Raw genomic sequence first — 23,306 nt, forward strand, 5'->3', positions numbered from 1 at the left:
GAAAGGAATATCACATAATGGAGACGGAATGTATGGCTAATTTCCCTAACCGAAAAACTAACAAAGAGGGTACATGCCTTAAACAACACATCTGATTTTTTTAAAAAAAGTTTGGTACCCCTTTACAAAATGCTGAAATGAACATCCTGATGAGTAGAACCACCGACCATGCCTATGGAATTATGACAAAATCGTATATATTATTCTTTGTTTCCTGAGGGAGGAGGATGGGAATGGGAAAAACTTCTTGTTTTGTTTATACACGGTTGAAAGCTAATAAAAATTGTTGTTGTTATTATTAAAAATAATCTTCTTAGCGTTTTGCTGAATACAATTCTTTAAGAAACAAACCAATAACTTTTGTCCATTTATTCCAGTGAGTCTACTGAAAGTAAAACTTGGTAGGTTTTAACCAAAGGAAAATAAAGCCAGTACTTTTTGCAATCATTTCCACTATAATGTACATGAGGTGCATCAAACATTCAGAAGCTGTATATAACTTTTCTATCTTTATTGCTCCTAAAATTCTCACCAAAAACTTGCATTGAATCTAAAATAACTAAGGAATCAAAACAGAATGGATGTGAATTTTTAGCGCTGCAAACAGGCATATGTATATACATTTAGAAGCTAGGAAAGGCTTCTTTATGATGCCGAGATCACAGTGTTCCTTTTCGTTTGGAATAGTGCAAACAACTAATTTAATAAATAACATCAATTTCTGATCCAAACATCTTTTAATCTTAGTGCATGACAAGAGGCAAGCAGGTCACTACAAATAAGTAACTGAGAAGAGATAGTGCTTAGTCTCAGTTCTCTGTTGCCCATTAAACCCATTAAAATCTAAATAGAGACCTGTAGGATGCATACTTATGACATTCATTCTTGTTCAGGCCTACAGAAATGGCTGGTTTAAAGACTGATTCTTTTGAAGCTGTTTACGGATTTTATTATTTTAAAGTCACCTGTTGTATACTACATTTTAATGCTTTGCATTACATTTGATGAAATGTTGCATACTACTCTTGGAACCTTCGGCTTCAGGGGTGGATTATACATATAGTTACTATTATTAAAATAATGACAATGATATTCATTTCTATTACCTAGTTTATTATTTAGAAAGAGTATATGCTTGTAATTTAGAAACAAATTCACTTAAGTGTTACACAAACCCATTAAAAAAATTATCATCTGCATTTGATTTTCATCTTGAAGCAACATGCTGGCCATGCTTGGACCATCATACCTCAGTTTAATAAGCAGAGATATGAACAAACCACCTGCACACAGCTGCTTTTGCTCCCACATTTGTACACACAGCAAAGGAAGCCACATTTATCCACAGCTCCCCACTTTATCCGCACTAGGAAATTATGGTTAATAGCTGTCAAACAAACCGGGATATCAAGCTATGGTTTAAAGTTGGCTGCCTGTCAGATCCTGGCTTGCTTGGAAGCCATTAAGCATAGGTTCCTTCTACATCCACACTGGAAATTAAGGTCAACTCCAGCTTTCTGGGTCATTTCCCCACCTACATGAAAGAAGGAGCAAAGTTGCCTCTTCTGAGCGCAGAGGGCTCATTTTCAGTTCAGGTCATGAAGCTGAAATATGATAAATCTGAATGCCGTCATTACGTCAGACTGAATCAACCAATAGGTTTATAGCGAAACAAGCTCAGGTCCATTTAAACATGACAAACCCAAGGTCAGAGGGCAAATTTCCATGGAGAATGCTTTCCTTAAAAATAATTTAACTATGGCAATTGTGGTCTGTAAAACAATGAACACGCACTCTTCTCATTTAAAACCCCAACAGATGCTACCCAAAAGTATCTAGAAGCTTAACATTACACCACTTTGCCTGCACCATTTATACACTATACTAGTATAATATCCTTTTAATTACTTGGCCAGGATCCAAAGGATTTTGTTAGACATGGCCAAGGAGTTAGGCTTCCCCAAGGGCATCTTGATTTCCTTTGAACATGGCATTACAAAGTGTGTTTGAAATCCCCTTGTTTTCAAAGAGGCAATATGCCATGTAGCAAGAGGGGAGGGGCAATGTTTGACGAACACAAACCCAAATATCTTTTGGGCAGATGAAAATAGTACAGTTCATTGGAACCTTCTCTTTCACTCTGTAAGGTAAACAGAAAGCACCTTTCAGTTTGGATAGTTCAACATATCTGGATAAAACTTGCCCCCGCCCCCCAATCTACATGGCCACCCTCATTTTTTTGAAGTTCCAAGTAAACACAGGGATTTTTACAGCCCTTGATGGGTCTTTTGGACTACACTTGGTGAGTAACAAATTGCAAGGAATAGTCAGGCTCTTCCCAAAAGTTAACAGCAATAATAAGCAGTGTACCCAATACCTTGAAGTCCTTTCCCCTTACTGGGATATGAAGAGCTGCCACATTTACAGACACGCTGATCCAATCAAGATCACTGGATTTAAATTTTCTTTAAAATCCTTGGGATGACCTAATGTTGAAAATTATATCAATTCAAACAGTACCTAGATGCAACACAGCTTTCCCTGAAATGGGGCCAAAATGTTTAATGCCTACCATTTTGAAATACACACATTGAGTTTGAATGCATTTTAGGCTGTTCTATAAGAGGACTGATATATGCAGTCTTCTGCCTTTGGCTAAAAGGTTCAATTTGACAATCTTATGGTTTCTTCTAAAGCATTCTTGGTTCTAAGTAGTACAACTAGTATTAACAACACATATCACTTTGATCGTTTCATTGTTGCTATATGTCAGGGGACTGCCATCAGAACGGGGAGGGAGGCAGGGAATACAGAAAGCATCCGAAACTCCTGAGGAGCAGTTCCTCTTCCAGCGGTGAGAAAAGCCACACCTCCAGTGGGGAAGAGAGGGAAGGGGCCAGCCAAGCAGAGGGAGAGAGGGCTCGAGGATGCTGCTAAGAGCCCCAGCACCTCACCTCGCCAGGCTGGCCAGGAGGAACGCACGGCACTTCCTTTGCCCAGCTTGCGCAGAGGGGTGAAACGTAAGGAGGGGAGGAGGAGACTTGAGGTGCTGAAGTTCTTATGTTGGGGGAGAAGCCAGAAGGGGACACTCCCGGATTCTGCAAGTGACTGAGACGGACATGAACTTGGTAGATCTGTACTGTAAATAGTTTGCACAATAAAACCTGTAAAAGACAGGTCAGAGTCCAGTAAAAGACAGGTGAGGTGGTTACTCACGAGCAACCACCACCAGCATCTGACACTATAGAACAGGGATCTCCAGCAGGGTACACAATATTGTCTCCAGGCTGCTGGGATTAGGCTGAAAGAAACATTCTAATATAGTTCAAAAAGTGGGAGGTGCCATGTCTTTAAAAGTGGCCACAAGACCAAAAATGTTGCCTATGGAACATGGTAGCTGCCCAGCTCAACAACAACAACCAAATCAAATAGAGAAGTGGACCACAAAGGCTAAAACCTGGCCTGTGGGGAAGCAACAGATGTGATCAAATATCAACCTGTTTGCATTTAGGTCAGTAGAGCAGCTCATGATAATATGATATGTCGGTTATGTGGGGGGGGGGGAGGGAGTCTGTTGTCAAGTAATCCTACCAGATTAAAATATTTTAGTCTGATCTTCTGTATGTGTGTATCGCTTGATCAGTATTATTCTACAAAACCATAGCTTCGGCAGTGTTTATTTACTCATAAACAGTACAAATCTGGGCTGCATCCAATGCTAGTCCTACTCAAGAATTGACCCAATGAAGCTGAAGAACAGGACTAACTAAAATTCTTTCATTTCAATGGGTCCCTTTTGAGTACTGAATATAACCCACAATTTACTAAAAAGTATATATTTTTTTTAAAAAAATTGGAACACAGACCTACTGAGTGATATTCTTAAAGCAGTTTGGGGGTGACTTGTTTGAAAGACTGCCTTCACCAGTGCTTTTTCAGAGGTACTCAAGGGTACGTAGTACCAGCTCCTCTTACCGTTGTTATTAAAAAGTATGGCACTTACTGTAACAACTTCATGGGTACTCAGTGCCAGCACCTATTTTTCTAGGGGGGAAAGCACTGGGCTTCACCCTAATAATAATTATTATTATTACTATTTATTATTTATACCCTGCCCATCTGACTGGGTTTCCCCAGCAACTCTGTGCAGCTTCCACCGAATATTAAAAACAATACAGCATCAGACATTAAAAACTTCCTTAAACAGGGCTGCCTTCAGATGTCTTCTAAATGTCATATAGTTGTTTATTGCCTTGACATCGGCTGGGAGGGTGTTCCACAGGGCAGGCGCCACTACCGAGAAGGCCCTCTGCCTGGTTGCCCATAACCTCACTTCTCGCAGCGAGGGAACCGCCAGATGGCCCTCGATGCTGGACCCTTGGGCACATAAGAAAGGACTATTTCCGATGTTTCTATTTTGTTGGGGGGGGTACTGTAAGTCACTTTGGGAAGATTTATGGTCCTAAAGTGGCTCAGGAGCCATTTACACAAGCAAACAGCTCAATTGCCTCCCCTCTCCAAGTAGGCAGTAACCATGACATTATTTCTGATTGGGGGCCTTTTCTCTTTCAAACTTCTTAAAGAACCAAGTTAAAAAAATTAGGAACGGAAATGTTACTAATGTGCATACCGAATGAAAACATATGTAAGATCTGCCAATAAAAATGGACTGTCTAAGCTCAATTGTTATTCAGACTTTCCAAACGTGGTGCCTTCCAAGTTTTTTGGACTACAACTCCCATCAGCACCAGCTGATGACATAGCCAACGGTAGGTGATGGAAGTTGTTGTCCAAAACCTCTGGAGGCCCATGCTGGGGAACCCTGCATCCCAGGGACAATCAAGTCACTGCCACATCCTCCCATCCACCATCGTCAGTGTGGTGTAGTAGGTTAAGAGCAGTAGTCTTGTAATCTGGTGAACCGGGTTCGATTCCCCGCTCCTCCACATGCAGCTGCTGGGTGACCTTGGGCCAGTCACACTTCTCTGAAGTCTCTCAGCCTCACTCACCTCACAGAGTGTTTGTTGTGGGGGAGGAAGGGAAAGGAGAATGTTAGCCGCTTTGAGACTCCTTAGGGAAGTGATAAAGCGGGATATCAAATCCAAACTCTCTCTCTCTCTCTCTCTGTGCCTGAATAGCTCTGTTGCCAGAAGGTACATGCTAGAACAAGCCTCAAGTTTGCAAGATGGTTTGCTTAATGTCAGAATATGAACACTATTGGGAAATATTGGGGGCATTTCCTATTTGCAACACATCAACTTGAAGATGGTTGTTTTTTAAAGGTTGTTGTACACATGTGAAAATTCTTGTATCAGATTTCCGGATCCCATCCATTTAAGTGCAACAGCAGCTATACCTTATTTTTCTTATGGTCACATGCCTTCTTTGTTTTTGCACTGATGCTGCATTTCCAGCTGACAAGAGGAAGCAGGGCTAGAGAAGGGTTAGTGGAGGAAAATGGTAAACACAGTGCAGAGAAATTCCATTCCACTTGCAACTTGAGCAGGATGCAGACTAATGCACAAACAAATAAAGGGAATTATGGAGGCTTATCTGATGTTAAAATATCATTGTTGCTATCAGATAACTCAGCTCATGCAAGCTCAAAGTAGTACTGTACTATTTCCTAGAACAAGGCAGCTCACAATTCCAAGAGCACAAAACTTCAAAAACAGCCTTGGAAAAGGCAAGTAGGTTCACACTTCTACCTAGTGATGCATCTAGAGTCTGAGCACTGCTCCAGCACCAAAACAACAGCAGACACCACTGCCACAAGCATATCTCCATGTAATGCAGCATGTAAGTGGATGGCTATACAGCCTACAATGGATTCTCCTTAATGGGATGTGGCTTTCTCATTTATAGAGACCTGATTAAGAATTTACCTGCTGCTGACAAATTAAATGTTGCACCACGCTAGAAACCCATGAAAGTGGGTTTGTAAAGTGGTACCTCGGGTTACATACACTTCAGGTTACATACGCTTCAGGTTACACACTCCGCTAACCCAGAAATAGTACCTCGGGTTAAGAACTTTGCTTCAGGATGAGAACAGAAATCATGCTCTGGCGGCGCGGCGGCAGCAGGAGGCCCCATTAGCTAAAGTGGTGCTTCAGGTTAAGAACAGACCTCCAAAACGAATTAAGTACGTAACCAGAGGTACCACTGTACTTGGCTTTTATGCTGAATGGATTTTTTAAGATTGGTTTGGATTTTTTATTGTAGCATTGTATTATTTTTTGGTGCAATGTCTAGATAATTTATTTTATGAAGCGTCTTAATGTGGCTGGTAATAATGTAGCAGTCATGGGATCCTGAAATTACGTTCAAATGAATTTAGCAATTGCTGGTGGCCACAGTTTCCTCCTAGACAGAGGAACACAGAAGTACTATACCCAAACCAAATATACATAAAAATATCTATTCGCAATTTCTAAAAACCCTTTTTCATTAATGCATACTTATCTCATGACTATACAAATTCATTTGGTATAGTTTCTTTGAGATGGGAATAAGGTTAAGGCTAGGGTACAAACAATGTATATAACCCTTGCAAAACAGACTACAAGCCAAGGTCTATTTCAGGGTTTCCCAAACTTGAGTCTCCAGCTGCTGTTAGACTACAACTCCCATCATCCCTAGCTAGCAAGAGCAGTGGTCAGGGATGATAGGAATTGTAGTCCAAAAACAGCTAGAGACCCAAGTTTGGGAAACCCTGGTCTATATATTTAAACCAGGGATAGATGGCTAACCTTCAACCTTCCAGGTCAGGAACAGGACTGATCTGGCTGCCCATCAGCTACCAGGTCAAGTCCAAGGTGCTGGTACAGACATACACAGTCCTAGGCACCTTGGGACCAAGATACCTAAAATCCCTCATCTACCTAAACAAAGTTGCTTTCCATTTGCCTGCACAAACACTACATCAAAGATGAAGCTTTGTTAATCAACTTGAACTTTGCAGTGACATGTTTGCATTATGCTTTGTTTGTATTCCTGTTACAAAGGAACACCCTTTCATGATTACATCAGATACTGTATGATGGCAGTTGGTTTAACAGCTCCTAGTTTAAACTATGATAAGGAAAACACTACATGAATCTTGGGCTGGGGTGTTTTTTAAGGGGGGGGGTTGTTGCTGTTATTTTTTTCTATCAAATTACTGGATCTTATGATTAATGTGGAAATTATTCAATTTGCTTGTGTGATTTTTGATATTTTGTTTCTGACTACTTTTGTTATGTTTGTGGTTATATAATTTTTTAGATGTTGTAAGCCGCCTTGAGCATGGTTTTTAACTGTGGAAAGGCAGCATAAAAATAAAACGAACGAGCCCACCATGCAAATTTACTTAACAGACAGGTCAAGACAATAATGAGGTAAGAAAATGAACTGAACAGGACCTCTGCATTTGATCGTGCTGAAGCTGTGCTAAGCAAGTGTTAACAATTTAGATCTATTTTAAGGTAGATACTGCTTCTGAGGAATAAAATAAGATACTGGTTGCTAAATCAAATGACGGTTCTATTCTAAGCAGAGCTCTCTTCTAAATGTAGCAGCAACTATGTGGAAAGGGGGTCAACACTCATCTATTAATAAGGTTTTTTATTGCGCACTGGTATTATTGCCTTTGTTCTCAATCACAGATTTCAGATTTTTCGCTGCTGGAATAGGAAACACAAAATTAGAGATCGAATTTAATCACTACATTGCAGCAAAATCATTTCTACTACATTTTAGATGTTTAACTTTTTTAAAAAAAACCTCACTGGAGGTCAACATACAAATTCAACATTTACTAGAAGTCAAATATAACGGCTTTGTTAAGTAATTCCACCATAACAGGTTTTACAATTTGCATCTTGTGCAATGCAACGCCAACTGCCAAGTGCTATGCAGATGAAGCTACTTCAGCAACTAACAGGTGTTGCAACAGAACTCATGCTTTGTTTTTAATTTCAGTATGTGGAAGAGGTTCAGTATTTGTATTTTTAATCCACTATATCCTAGGAGTTTGGAGTGAATGGCTATACCCCAAAAGCATTTTAGGGGACGGGGAAAACCCTACTGGACCAGGTCAATGGTCCAGCTGGTCCAGCATCCTGCTCTCATAGTGGTTAACCAAATGCCTGTGGAAAACCCACAAGGAGGATATGAGCACAAGAACACTCTCCCTTCCTGTGGTTTACTGCAACTGGAACAGCTGGAACAGAAACAACAGAGTTGGGGGGGAATGAGAATTCAACCGTAAGAGAATCTACCCAATATTCCTAATACTAAAACTCTTCCCAGCTACTCCTTGCAGCACTCTACTTTCAACTCATAAAGAAAATATATAGTTTTGGTTAGATTTAGATTCCCAGGCCAGTTCCACATCAACGAAGATAATGGTGTTTCATCAGATTCACACTCCAATGATATTAAACCCTGTTGTTCTAGGCTAAAGGATCCCATAAAATAACAGAATCCCATAGGCTTGGGGGCATTTGTGGGAAGTGAATGAAAAACATGCATCCCAGTTTTGCCCATAGCACAACAGTTCATGCCAGAGACAGTAAGGAGGAGGATGGGGCAACACAAACGAGGTGACTCAACGGGGCGGCATGCTCACGGAAAATCTCAACTGTGGTCCTTATGTAACCAAAACAGCAGCACCCACCCATAAGGGATTTGGCAAACTGGGGTGGACCTAATGACTTGCAAAAGTACGAAAAAATATTTAAGAACACACTTCCACATACACCTACCCCCCAAAAGAAGCATAATGATGACTGAGCATGCTCAGCGGAGACTGAACGCTGACTGACTATTGGGAGGAGAACAGAAAACAACTAAGGAAGGAAGAATAGAACGTGTATCCTCAGAGAGCACTCAACACTGCAACATTTTGTTGCAGGTTTTACTAGTATTTAGTACAGTGGTACCTCCGGTTGCGGATGGGATCCGTTCCAGAGCTCCGGTCAGATCCTGAGGTTTTCACAACTGGAGGGACTGCTTCTGCGCACACACGTGCGGCGGTAGAGCGCTTCTGCACCTGCGCACGCAGCAGAAACCCAGAAATATACTTCCAGGTTTGCCGCTTATGTATCCCGAAGTTTACGTAAGCGGAGGGATACGTAACTGGAGGTACGACTGTATTATTATTGTGACCACTCCTTTATATATATATACTCCCAAGAACTATTTTTTGTTGATTAGACAAAAGAATTATTTCCACTATCCTAATTTACATCAAAAACAGTAAGCCAAAAAATTAACACTGTTGCCCAGAAGTTTCATTAAATTTGGTGAGTTACCTAAACTCTTATTCAGCTGTTAGTCTTTTACCAGAAACTGAGGGAAGTTGGCATGCTGAGAGTATGGCTTAATTTGGCTAAGACACACATTACAGAAACAGTTACATTTTCAAGTTGTTAAATAGACTGGAAAATGGGGCAATTGTCTGTTTTGCTGCCTTGCGCTTCTTTTTTTTAAGACATATAATGTAGCTTGGTGCTCATTAGCATAATCACCGAGTATAATTCCCCACTAAGAGAGAGAAATGGCTAAATATTTTTCACATTCGTTTTGAAATACAGTTGTAAAAGGTTCAACTGATTCTATAGATACTGCACTTTTCAAATAGTGAATACTTATGTTATATCCTATCCACAGAAATTCAGCAACCTTTCCCAGTGTAATTCATGGGAAACAATGGCTTTATTTCCTTTTCTTTGCATTACACTGTTGGAATTCTGGTTAACAACACAATGTACTATTACTGGTGTGAAAATGCAACAATAAATAATAATCCATGTACAAATTTGGGTATAACAAACCTCAGCTCTATTTATCAAGGCAATCCTAGTATCAGCTACCTGGAAGTAAAGCCCATTGAATTCAACAGGACATACTTCTAAGTAAATATGTTTAGGACCGTGCTGTAAAACTGGAGCTTGAAGAACAGTTCTAGAAATTAATCTGCTTTGATGTGGCACAACTGCGCTCTAAACTGTGAACTATTTTAACATTCCTTGTGATAAAACATACACAACTGGACACAAAACAAGACTACACATGAGAATTTTTGCAGTTTGTAAAGAAGGGTTTTTTAAAAAAACAAAACCCACTGGTCTCAACTTTCAGTCAGTCCAGCAATCTGGATTTCTTGTTATTAGCTCATACCTTCCCTGCTACACTCCCCTTATTATCTTAACAATAGCAACATAATATTGTTGCTTTATAATACATCTATATGAATTCATGGGAAATAGAAGTTATTACATTAGGATTGCTTATGTGCTCTCTCCCATCAAGCTGCAGCAGTAATTGTTCAGCACCTACAAGCCAGATGTTCTGGTTCTATACACTAATATCTGTTTTCCTGATGTGAGGGTGTTTCTTTTACACCAGGCTTCCTCAACCTCGGCCCTCCAGATGTTCTGAGACTACAATTCCCATCATCCCTGACCACTGGTCCTGCTAGCTAGGGATCATGGGTGTTGTAGGCCAAAAATATCTGGAGGGCCGAAGTTGAGGAAGCCTGTTTTACACAGTAATTCTACATTTGTTGCATATGGGGTACAAAGTATGGATATATGTTTCCCCCCCCCATAAGGTCTCTACTCTTAAGTTCTTGCCCCGAAGAAAAATGGCTGCAGCCACAATGTCACATATAATGAGGAATCAGACAGATGCTAGCAAGTTGGGCAGGGATTTAAATGAGGCATCATACACCATTAAACCCTTCCCAAACATTCCCAGATCAGTATTAATTATTTTTAAAGGAAAAAAGACATACACACTTTTGGGAGGGATTAAGAAATGTCCACATCTTTAAAGGAATGGGGAACAACACACAACAGAACAGTAGACATGCAAGCTAACAAATTAAGATTCTGTCATTAACCAAAAGAAATATTGGCATGAACCTGCACACAATGAATGCTGGCATTAAATAAATCAGGGCCTCACAGTTTTTAAATCTGTGCTTTGACTTTGGTGATTTAATGAGGGGGGGGGGGTTGTGGGGTGGGGTGGAATTTTTGTTGTCCTTCTTATTCATTGTTTTATGTCTTATCTGTATCCAAATTGTTTTCTTTCTTATTCACTGCAAGTTGCACAGAGAGCCTTATGTTATGACGCAGGAGTATAAATAATAATAATAATAATATATATATAAATAGCCCAAACGGGCAAGGAGGGGCATGAAATGAAAGAGCGAAAACACAGTACTGGCAAACTACACATATGGTTTCTGAAATTAATAATAGAGACTATCCATGTTTTAAAAAAGGTTGAATACAAGGCAAAGCCAAGCATGGAACAATTTCCAAATAGGTTTGGAGCAATCAATAAACCGCTGTGTATATTCACAGATTTATTCAGTACTAATCCAAGCAGATGTAACAGGCAAACTGCCACCCTTCATTGTTTGATAACTATTTGTACAATACTCAGAACACAGTAGAAGCAAACGGACACAGGCCAACGTCAACAGCAATGTTTGCAATAATTTAAATGTGGAATTTTACACCTTCAGTACTTTCTTTCTCACCAACCCTTAAGGAAGCCTGTAATAATACAGTTTTTCAGGGTGAATGCCTCCTAGAACAAATGAAGATCTCCACACTAAGCAACTCGCTGCCCACCAATGGGAAATGAGCCATTTTCCTGCTTGCTTTCAGTGACTCAACGCTTCACTCAAATTATGTAATACAGCGGTGCCTCGGGTTAAGAACTTAATTCGTTCTAGAGGTCCATTCTTAACCTGAAACTGTTCTTAACCTGAGGTACCACTTTAGCTAAAGGGGCCTACCGCTGCCGCCGTGCTGCTGCTGCTGCTCGATTTCTGTTCTCATCCTGAAGCAAAGTTCTTAACCCGATGTAATATTTCTGGGTTAGCGGAGTCTGTAACCTAAAGTGTCTGTAACCCGAGGTACCACTGTAGTAAGCATTTGCCTCAATGTAAGATCACATAACATATTTCAGGAATTTCCTTAGTAAACAAATTGGTTTAACACAAACTTACTCTGACTGATAGCTCATTTGGTAGAGCCCAAGACTCTTAATCTCAGGGTTGTGGATTTAAGCCCCATGTTGGGGAAACTATACCTGCATTTGCAGAGGGTTGGACTAGATGGCCCTCAAGATCCCTTCCAACTCTATGATTCTATGAAACTTAATCTTAACCAATTATGGGCAGGCCAAGCAAGTCTTAATGTGGGATTGCAAGAGTAGGCCAACGCCTGCTGCTTCATACAGACAATATAACCCATGTACTCTATTTCATTTGCACTGTATCTCCCCAATCTACATTTAGGAAAAGGAAATTTTCCCCTCTGGCTTTCATGTCTTTTTTTGATCACTGAAATGTCCACAAAGGTTTCTGTCTTACACACAAGAAAGGCAACGCAATGAGCAAAGTGAGAATCTATTTAGAAACCAACTAGGATATTTTGTTTCATTCACACAAAAATAATTTCTTTAACATCTTTCGATCTGTGCATTTTATACATGAACTACAGTCATGTAGAGGGATGCAGGTGGCGCTGTGTGTTAAACCACAGAGCCTATGGCTTGCCGATCAGAAGATCAGCGGTTCAAATCCCTGCAACGGGGTGAGCTCCTGTTGCTTGGTCCCTGCTCCTGCCATCCTAGCAGTTCAAAAGCATGAAGTGCAAGTAAATAAATAGGTACTGCTCCAACGGGAAGGTAAACGGCATTTCCGTGTGCTGCCCTGGTTCACCAGAAGCGGCATGACCTGGAAGCTGTACGCCAGCTCCCTTGGCCAGTAAAGCGAGGTGAGCGCCGCAACCCCAGAGTCGTCCGCAACTGGACCTAATGGTCAGGTGTCCCTTTATCTTTACCTTTACCGTCATGTATTCCGTGTGCTGCTCTGGTTTCGCCAGAAGCAGCTTAGTCATGCTGGCCACATGACCCGGAAAAACTGTCTGCGGACAAACGTCGGCTCCCTCAGCCAGTAAAGCGAGATGAGCGCCGCAACCCCAGAGTCGTTCGCGGCTAGATTTAACTGTCAGGGGTCCTTTACCTTTGCAGTCATGTAAGTCAACAGCATAGACGCACAATGACTACCGTACCAAACCTTAAGATGAAGACAAAAGTTCGACTTTAGGCTTACGTTTTTCATCATCAGCATGCACGAGGGATGCTGCTCTTGACAATACATCCAGTGGAGTCTCCATTCCTGGCAGGATCCTGAATAAAACGAGAAATATTTTGTAACTTTCTGAAACGTGAAAAATAAAGTGAGAAAAACATCTCATTGCTACAGAAAATAGTAAAGCAGGGACTTCTTTGACAAGCGGAGAGCAATAATTCATTAAGATGGAATATCTGCATGTATTTCAAATCTCTGTTTTTAATTAGTTCCTCTGCAACCAAATCATAGTGCAATGTGTAACAGTTTCTTCTGGGTGATCACAATGCCATTTATCATGGGTTGGGCTTGAATGACTAACCCTCCTCACCAAGTAACTGAAGAGATACCTGTGCAGTCTAGAGTCATTCTCATCTACAAGCTAGGAGCAATGCAATTCTTCAACTTCCACTAGAAAGTTCTGATCTAGAACAGAGCCAGCAATCATAGGCCCCTAAGACCTAAACGTGCCCAAACAAGACTGTAAAAAAAGAGATGTAACTGTGGAACTATTACTTCCTGGCAACTACCTTCAAGGGTGGAAGTTGAATCACTGACCCAACACATGCCTTGCTGGTTGCCGAAAATGGCTCTGTTGGAAAATTCATTTTGGAGTCACAGCTTCCAAACTGCATTGCAGGTGTCTTTACACTCCTCCCTAAAGCAGGCAAGGGGAGGGGACGCTTCAGTGTTCAGGTTGTAGGAACTACTGTGCACACCTAATGATTGTTTTCATTAAATGGAATGGATGAGAAGATCATGGGAACCCTTTGTTTGATCTTTTAATAAAGCCAACTCAGTTCCAGGAGCACTGCAGCAAACATATCACTGTTGGTATGCAGCACACAAATGAAGCACATTTAACAATCCAAACAATAGCTCTGGATGTCCCAGGTAACCCAATTTTCTAGGCTGGTGCTAGGAATTTGAAGTCAATTCCCAGCACTGCCGGGAGCACACAAAAATCTCTGTCTCAAAAGTTTCAAAAATTATAAAGAAAACTATTGCAACAAAGATGGCAGATACAACAAATATGATACACAGCAGTATAGTTCCATGGAGCAAACAGATTTGGCCCTATTCTAGCAACTTAACCTCACCTAGGCAAATGTAACCAAATGCAACACATTGGCTCTCATTCATGGTCCTGTTAGCCCTGCTACAGAGCTTCAGACCTATAAATCTGGAAACCTGCAGAGATGGACGATGAGCTGACTTATTTGTGGTCAGCGACAGCTTTCTAATATAGACCATGAGTACCTAGACTACTGCTGCTTCTACCGGTCTGTACATGGCTTTAGGGTCAATCTCCACATGTGGATCAGTTCAGCAGGCTCGAAGCACAGATGTGCCATGCACACAACATACAGATGCATTGATCGGCTCTGCACAACACAGTCAGTCACTGGGTTGAGGTCAAGGGTGAGGACTCCCTTTGTGAAACCAATCCCTCCTCCAAATATTGATTCTACACAGTTTAAAATGCCTGAAAGACAATTTCTCTTTTTGCCACATCAACTTGACATGTATCTCTTGGAATTTCCAATAAGGCATTAAGGGAACACCCCTTCTGTTTTTAAAAGAATAACCCCACATCATTCTACTCTTTTATCCCAAATGAAATGTCACAAGCCTACACGTGCTCAAAAGCTACAAAAATTAGCAGTGCTCATGTATCATATGTCATGACTGCTTACAAATAATTTTACATGAGGCCAGTGTGCTGCAGTGATTAAGAAGCAGACTTCCAGGCCTAGCATCCTTCAGATGCTCTGGACTACAATTTTCAACCTTGTCAAATGGTCAGAGATGGTGGGAATTGTAATTCAAAACATCTGGAGGGGACATGATTAGGGAAGCCTGAGTTAAAGTATCCACCTAGAAGTAAGGAGACTCAAATTCAAATCAGCTATGAGGAGAGGTGGCCTTGGGCCGGTTACTAACTCTCAGGGTTGTTGTGAGAATAAGACTGGAAGCAGGAGAACCATATCTGCTGCCTTAAACTCCTTGGAAATGCAATTATTTAGAAACTACAAACAGGATAGGTTTCAGCAACTTCAACAAATACTTTACACATAATAATGCCATAGTCTAAGAATAAAAGAAATTCAGGTAAGAGCATGAATTTAATATTGTGGAAGATGTTCCACAAAATGCATACAGAAACCTCCACAAAAGTAAGGCTCATCTCGCAAGAGCTTCCAGAATGGTGTGTCTTGGTCTCGCCTACTCTCCAACTGTCTCAGACTATAATTTGGATATAAATGAATGATGTTTGACCATGAAAGATTCTACCTTCAGGGCAGCAAAGTGGATTTTAAGGCTTTATGGTTCTTTCAACATGAAAAGGGTGCTTTTGGACCAGAATTCTCATTCTTCATTACTACCACAGGAAAAAGGAATTGTATTTGTGGTGGGAGCCATTGCTCTGCTTCCATTCTGTTGTTAAAATGGGCTCACCTGCCAGAAATATTGGTTACAGTAGAATGTGTGTCAGTACAAAGAGCTGGGAGGCAGAATCTTGCGGCCCTTCCACTCCTACCTCATAATTGTAAACTAAACTGCAATTGTAAAGTGCCCTGGAAAAAAAATAAATCCTACACTGATTCAGTTTCGAAACCAGGCCAGTTAGTTCGGTTTTCTTTCCTTAGGACATAGCATACCATCATAGTGCCAGTTCACCCTGTTGGAGGAGTACTGCTTTGTGTGAGAAAACACAGAAAGTTTTTGATATGACACTAGAATCACCTCATGCTCCTCCCGTCAAACTGTAAGATTTCTAGAAGGTAAGACAAATTAGATAACATTTCCTTGCTTGTCTTTTTAAACTGCTCCATGAGTTGTTCTTTTTTCACCATCCTTACATTCCTTCACATGCACCGTTGGACTCTGTCTCTCACAGACTCTGAACTCAGGTGATCTTTTGCTTTAAGAAGCTCCCAGTGCCACAAGCTGGAGGCGTCCAGAATTTCAAATCAAAGTTGCATCACAACTGTCAGAGAAGAAGGCGTGTTCATCAACAATGCAGTTGGCACTCACTGGGGTGGAGGTAGAACCGACAGTCCTATTCTCATGGAACGAGAACCAGATGCCTCTTCCTTCATGCATTGCAAAGAGGACATAAAACTTCTAGGATACTACTGCAATGCAATTTGGCTGATTCTCCTCAGCATAAGGCCATATACATAGAACAAGTAAGAAAAGGAAGCAGCCAAACTGCACCTCAAAGAGCCCATGAAGCAACAGAAGCCAGAATGGAGCTGGATAGTCCAAACAGGGCCACAAAGGAAGAGCAACCGGGTGGATGTGCCATCAGGTAACAGCCTACAAAACAACTCGAGGACAAAATCACAGCCACTGCAATATTTAGAAAATCAGACTTTTCTTGCCCCTCGTTGCTTCTGTCCCCTTCCTGGGACGCTTTGACCAACCCCTCAGTCAGTTGACTGGGGATTGCCTACTTCTGTGATCCACCCAGCAAGTCGCCGGTCCTAAAACGTCTGTTGGGTTAAACGTGCTCACGCGAAACAAATACTGGGAGACAGCAAGAAGCTGGGTGAGGCATCTTGCAAGAGCCTCGGCGAGGAAGAGCTCACCGCACGCGGCAGGATCTCCTCTCCGCAAATACAGCAAGGAGCGCTGCCTCGACCAGGCAAAAGGAAGAGTCGCCTGCAGGATTTGTTCTGTGGAGCAAAGAATTCGGCTGCATTTGGACTTGTGTTAAATTAGGGGCAAGTTAGCGCCGGCTTAAAAAGGGGGGCGGGGAGAGAAAGCGGGGTTGGTTTGCTTTTTAATGCAGCGTGCAAATCTGGATAGAGGCACTCGACTCCCCTTCCCACCCCCCGCGCTCTTTTGCACATGCATTTTTAACATTGCAAACATTCTGAGAGGAAAACACGAGCGCTAAAGAGAGCCTCCTCGCACCTCCTCCGCGGGGTTTGGGTTCAGCTCTAGCGCGTTATCCCACCAAACAGACAAACAAACAAAAAAGCAGCCAGTCACGCGCGAAGACAAGAGTGTGCAGGGCATGTGGCAAGTCTAGACACAACTCTGCAAAAGCACCCGGCCTGCTTGAGGGAGGCATGGAGCGGCTCCGGCCACCAGCTCCACGCCGGCGCCGCCGCCTCCTCCTCCAGGGGGCCGTGCGCCTCGCCTGCTTGCCTGCCTGCCCGCGCATCTCCCTCCAGCAAAGCTTTCCACCCCCCCCCCCCCTCGCCCAGCTCCGCGCCGCCCCACCAAGCGTGCCGGGAGAAGCGGGCTCGGCGAGTTGCAGCAAGCGCAGAGTTCCGTCGCCTCACTCACCAGTTTGCACGAGCTCCGCGCTGCTGGGTCGCTTCCCCCCTGCAGTGCAGAGCCGAGCTGAGCCGGGCCAGGAGGGGGGCGGAGACCAGCGTGCTCCCGGCGGCGGCGGCGGCGGCGGCTGCTCCGAGCGCCGCTTGCGACTCCCGGCAGCCAAGCTGGGCTGCGCGGGCTCCGGCCGGAGAGAGCTCCCTGCTTGCTGATTGGGCGAGCGGGCAGGCGAGCGAGCGAGCGGCTGCTCCCCAAACAATGCGCGCCTTTGCCGAGTCAGCAGCCGCGCGAGGAAGCCCGCGCCGCCGTGCGCTGCTGGCCCAGGGAAGAATTCCAAGAATGATGGAATTCTCTTCCTAGCAGGTGGGGAGAGCCGCGCGGCCCCATTGGCTGCGGCGCCCATGAGATCAGCATACATTAGGATAATGAGGCCCTGACATCACATCCTCAGCAGGTAGAAAAGGGGAGGGCGAGGCGGGAGAGGCAGGAGGTACCTCAGCTGAAGGAGAGAGCCGGGTTGGGAAAAGGAGCCTCGAGCTGCCGTGACCCCTCCGGGGTGGAGGGTCGGCGCCGGCATTTATAAACCCTCCCCCACACTTCTTCCTCTCTCCTCTGACCTCATTTGCAGCAGAGTTTTCAGCGTAACTCGGGCGGGAGGAGAGGAATAAGCGTGTGTCGTCGTCCCCCCATCAATTAGATGGGACGTTCCTCTATCCTATCTCCTTTTCTGCATTTAGGATGTGCTCTGTGTCGAGCCTGAAGTCAACATACAGACATTTCAAAAATAATCCGAGGAATAAAGCATCAGAAATAGGTGCATATGAAAACACACGTTTTTGGGTTGTATGTGTCAGAGCAGTAAATATACTAAGTTGAACAAGCTTCATTCAGCCTTTCATCTGGTAGGATTATTGCTTGCTTACTACGGATGACATTACTGTTTCCATGGCAATATTTTTGCGCCCAGCAGCTTGGGAAGTCAGAGTACACCCTGGCAAAAAAAACAGAATCTGACCCTAGAAGTAGCAAAATGAATTTCAATAGGACAAATGTAAGGCTGTACAGCAGGAAGAACCAGCTGCACCAATATAAGATGGGGGGGGGGGGACACCTGGCTTGCCAGTAATACATGTGAAAAGAAACTAAGGGTCTTAGTAGACCACAAGCTTAGCATGAGTCAACAGTGTGATGCAGCAGAAAAAAAAACGCTAGTGCTTTCCTAGGCTACATCAACAGAAGTATTGGGGGAAGTAATAGTCCTGTTCTATTCTGCCTTGGTGAAGCTACACCTGGAATACTGTGTTCAGTTCTGGGCGCCACAATTTAAGGAGGATATTGACAAGCTGGGACGTGTGCAGAGGAGGGTAACCAAGATGATCAAGGGTCTGGAAACCATGCCTGATGAGGAACAGTTGAGGGACTTGGGTATGTTTAGCCTCAAGGGCTGTCACATGGGGACTGTAGCAAGCTTGTTTTCTCCTGCTCTGGAGGATAGCACCCAAACCAATGGATTCAAGTTGCATGAAAGGAGATTCCAACTAAACATCAGGAATAATTTCTTAATAGTATGCAGTCTGTGAATTTTATATCAACTTCCCATAATATTCCCAACTTTCGAGTTGGATGTTATGTCCCACATCCTGAGCCCATGAGAGAATAACATGAAAATGATGTGTAGATGGTATATCACAGCAGTGAAAATGGCAAAGATGTTTAGGAAAGAAAATAACAGATGTTGGAAATGTAAGGAAAAGGAAGGAACATTTTATCATATGTGGTGGGAATGCAAATGCATTAAAAAAATATTGGGAAATGATAGACAATGAATTGAAAAAAATGTTTAAAATGAATTTTGTCAGACACCCTGAAACCTTTTTGTTAGGCATCTCAAATCAAGAGCTACCAAAAGAAAAATGGACATTATTTATGTATGCTACAACAGCAGCAAGAATCTTGATTGTACAACATTGGAAGATGAAATAAATACCATCAGAGGAACAAAGGCAAGAAAAGCTAATGAACTATGCAGAATTGGCTAAGCTAACAGACAAACTACAAGAGAAGGACAAAAAGGACTTCAAAAGAGTCTGGGAACCATTTACAGTTTATTTGCAGAAACAACAGGATGGACTGGATTCACTGGCAGGATTTTAATAAACTTTCACAACTTCCTTTGAGTAACAGATATTTTAGAGAAATAATAAGGGATTTTATTTTTGTGTAGAAAAAGCAGGATATGATAAATAAAAATAAATAACTCAGCAGAGGGGGAGTTGAGGGAAGTCTAGAGGAGGGGAGGGAGAATAATTGTAAATAACACGATGTATGAGATTTGTATCATTAATTGTTATAAATTTTAATTTAAATTTTTTTTAAAGGAATAACCTTCTGATGGTAAGAGCTGTTTGACAGTGGGACAGACTGCCTTGGGAGGTTGTAGGCTCTCCTTCCTTGGAGGTTCAGAGGTTGGATGGCCATCTGCCATGCATGCCTTAGTTGAGATTCCTGAATTGCAGGGGGTTCAAATAGATTGCCCTGGAGGTCCCTTCCAACTCCACAATTCTGTGATTCTTTGATTCTATGCTAAAGTGAGAATTTCCTTGGGGCCATAGTGATGTACCACTGCGGCTTCTGTGTGTCATTTCTCAGCAAGGATTGCTGTGGTGACCTGGTAACTTCCCAGTAGACAGGATTAAGGTAAAGGTAAAGGTACCCCTGCCCGTACGGGCCAGTCGTGTCCGACTCTAGGGTTGTGCGCCCATCTCACTTAAGAGGCCGGGGGCCAGCGCTGTCCGGAGACACTTCTGGGTCACGTGGCCAGCGTGACAAAGCTGCTCTGGCGAGCCAGCACCAGCGCAGCACACGGAAGTGCCGTTTACCTTCCCGCTATAAAGCGGTACCTATTTATCTACTTGCACTTAGGGGTGCTTTCAAACTGCTAAGTGGGCAGGAGCTGGGACCGAAAGACAGGAGCTCACCCCGCCGCGGGGATTCGAACCGCCGACCATACGATCGGCAAGTCCTAGGCACTGAGGTTTTACCCACAGCGCCACCCGTGTTATTTCTATCCAATTACAAATGTAGGGGTCTTCTAGAGAACCTGGACAACAGCAGAATAACTTGCTTGCATAAAGCTTAGGCTGTGGTTAGACTATGCCCAGTCTTTATTGAACATTCAGTCTGATTTGTTTGCAAGGTGGTTATATCATAATGAGCATTCATCCTGGTTTGCTTGTGGAGTGTGTACATGTCTACCTGTTATACCACTCATTAAATCTTTCAAAGGTATCACAAAATCTTAGTACACCTGGAATTTTGGATTGCTTTTTTGGGGGGCCGGTCTGGTTGATTCTCTGTGACTTAACTCTATCCACATCTTGCCTTAATAAAATTATTGGTCATAGTTTACAACTGACATCAGCTTTATAAAATGTACTTCAAGGAAACTTTAATCTGAAACAAGTCACTAAGCTCCATATGCAAATAATTTGAGAAAGTATTTCAGCTTTGCTCAACTGCAAAGCTGCCGCTTCATACAGCCTGACATCTAGCCATACTCAGATGACAACAAAATGTCAAACTCTATCAGAAACACGCCACAGTCATGGCAACATGGTTCATGTGAGAAGACTTAAGGATACTCTTCAAAAGTTACTTGGAAGAGAAAAATAAGAGACAAGCTGTGTCACTAAACGGAACTAATTCCAGATATGCTGCGAACATTGTTATACTTGGGAAATATAGTAATTATTGCATGCAACAAGAAGTTTGCTGCAGTATGCTGGCATTAAATATTTTCTTCTTTCTGGTGACATTATAAGACAATTGCCTTCTCATACTTGCAAGTGGGGACATAACAAAGCACTCATTTTTCAAGAGTGGACAAGTATTTTAGTTTACTGGTTAATTTCTCTTGCTTTTTAGTATCAGTGCCTTGACTGCGTGATTTGTTCTTAGTTGCAGAGAGACTTTATCTTCTAGTGCTGCAAGACTGTAGAGATGTAAGAACATGAATCTGTGAAACTAGTTTCATGCACGGCAAATGGGAGTTGTGTTTCTTGAGTAGCACCTCTGCAGGCTACGTTTAAAAGACTGAAAATGAAGGGAGTGGTACATGCAGTTTGCCACATGGCAGGGATCAATTGTTCAAAGGAACCAAAATAAAAAACCCTGTTGGATCAGCACATGCTCTTGGCCTGGCCTCACTCGTTGGGTCCAGGCCATTATAAACAGGGAGATGGGGAAGTCCCAAAGCGTGTGTTTTTTTAATAAAAAAAAAGTCAACATGTTTCCTTTGAAAAAAACGTTTAGTCCCCCCTACACACACAAACACACCCACCCTTCAAATGTTGTCTAAGAATGCTGTATATGGCATTCAAACTGTAAGAGAAACACTGTAAATAGGATGGAATGGTCCATTTTATTATAACTCAAGATCCCATAACAAAGTAGCCTTTGATGTAGCAGAGAATCGAGATCAGCCAGACTACAAAGGCTGCATTTAGTATGTTTGTTCCCAAAATATAGCACACTGAATACTAAATTTTACATGCAAAACCCATTTTTGCTCCCTATTAATTAGTTTTCTAGTTGAAATATTAATAGAACTGGTGCATTTATATTTTATTGGAAATGTTTGCACAATGCTTCCGCAGCAGATCTATAAAATAAGGTGCATTAGGACTGAGTATGGAATTTATCACTTATATATCTCAAAGGGAAGGAAGGTACCTGGAAATGGAGATTTGCATCCAAGGAATGGTTAGATTTAGTGTTTATTGTTGTTTTTCTCTCACACCCATACTTCGTTCTACTACCCCTTAGTACAAAATAATACCGCAAGTCTTTATCCATTGTACTACGCTGCCTCTCATATCAATTTCATTACTAAAGTGCTGTTTTTGAAAGACGTGACCTGCCGTGACCTGGTGCTCTCATAGCATTATAATGAGTATATCATAAATGTCTAGACAGGCATATTTAAGAGTCTGGATCAGACATTGCTCGTCCCCCACTCCCCCTTAGCGTATGAGGTGTTCCAAAAGATAGATGAATCAATGAACTAATGGCTCATGCCTCTGCATTCTGTACAAAGGGAGAATCAGACAGCCAGACAATCAACAGATGGGAATGGGTACCTAAGGGACATTGGGACCAACGATCTTGCTACACTTATGCGCTGATAGATTCTAAATTTCCTGTTTACTTAAAGTGTCAGATCAGTGTGCTGAGGCAGCAAAAAGAGCAGACAGTGGCAAGACGTAGAAAGAAAGCAATCTAAATAGCAAGTATAATGGCAAACTAACATGAATTGACCTGAAGCATCATACCAATGGTTCATGTAATCCGATGATGGGCAGATTTCAGGCTTCTTGAGTCAACATTGCTTTTTTACTAAATTCCCGAGACCAGCCAGCCAGAGCCAAATGCAAACAACATACAGCTAGAGTTAAAGAGCAGGATGCCTCTGAACACGTTCTAAACCTAAGAACTTGTTTTCAGTACCAGCACCGAATAGAGTTTGCAGTCCTTTTACACACAAAAACACCACTCTGGGTTAGCTCTCTTCATTTCAGAAGCCTAATTTTGTAATTCCTATCAAGTATCTGGAAATTGGAAACCCTGGCCAATTCACTAGACATCACCCAGAAATGTGCCAGTAGATCTCCACATATTTTCTACTCACCCAGCATTCTACTTTCAACTGTGGAAACACTGAGACCCTCTGAGAGGGTCAAGGCATCTTGCAGCAGATATTCCCTGTTGTTACTCCTCCTCCTCCTCCTCCTCTGGTATTTGGAGGGTATATACTGCCTTCAAATAAACAGTTCTGCATAGACTTCGCAGGTTATAGCTCCAAATAAAGCCATTTATCCAG

The 23,306-nt window shown here is 42.4% G+C and overlaps 1 protein-coding gene across 1 annotated transcript in view; it reads right to left on the reverse strand.

Moving 5' to 3' along the window:
* The window catches only part of VGLL4 (vestigial like family member 4), a 100,275-nt gene extending 82,542 nt beyond the window's left edge, over positions 1-17,733 (reverse strand). Inside the window, exons 1-2 of the mRNA XM_028718897.2 lie at positions 17,441-17,733; positions 13,121-13,197 (exon numbers count right to left, since the gene is read on the reverse strand). Of these exons, the coding sequence (XP_028574730.1) occupies positions 13,121-13,184 (64 nt within the window). The 5' untranslated portion in view covers positions 13,185-13,197; positions 17,441-17,733. The remainder of the gene's footprint in view (positions 1-13,120; positions 13,198-17,440) is intronic.
* Between the last annotated feature and the right edge of the window lie 5,573 nt (positions 17,734-23,306).

The sequence above is a fragment of the Podarcis muralis genome, chromosome 2 (assembly GCF_964188315.1).
Source record: "Podarcis muralis chromosome 2, rPodMur119.hap1.1, whole genome shotgun sequence".
Taxonomy (NCBI): domain Eukaryota; kingdom Metazoa; phylum Chordata; class Lepidosauria; order Squamata; family Lacertidae; genus Podarcis; species Podarcis muralis.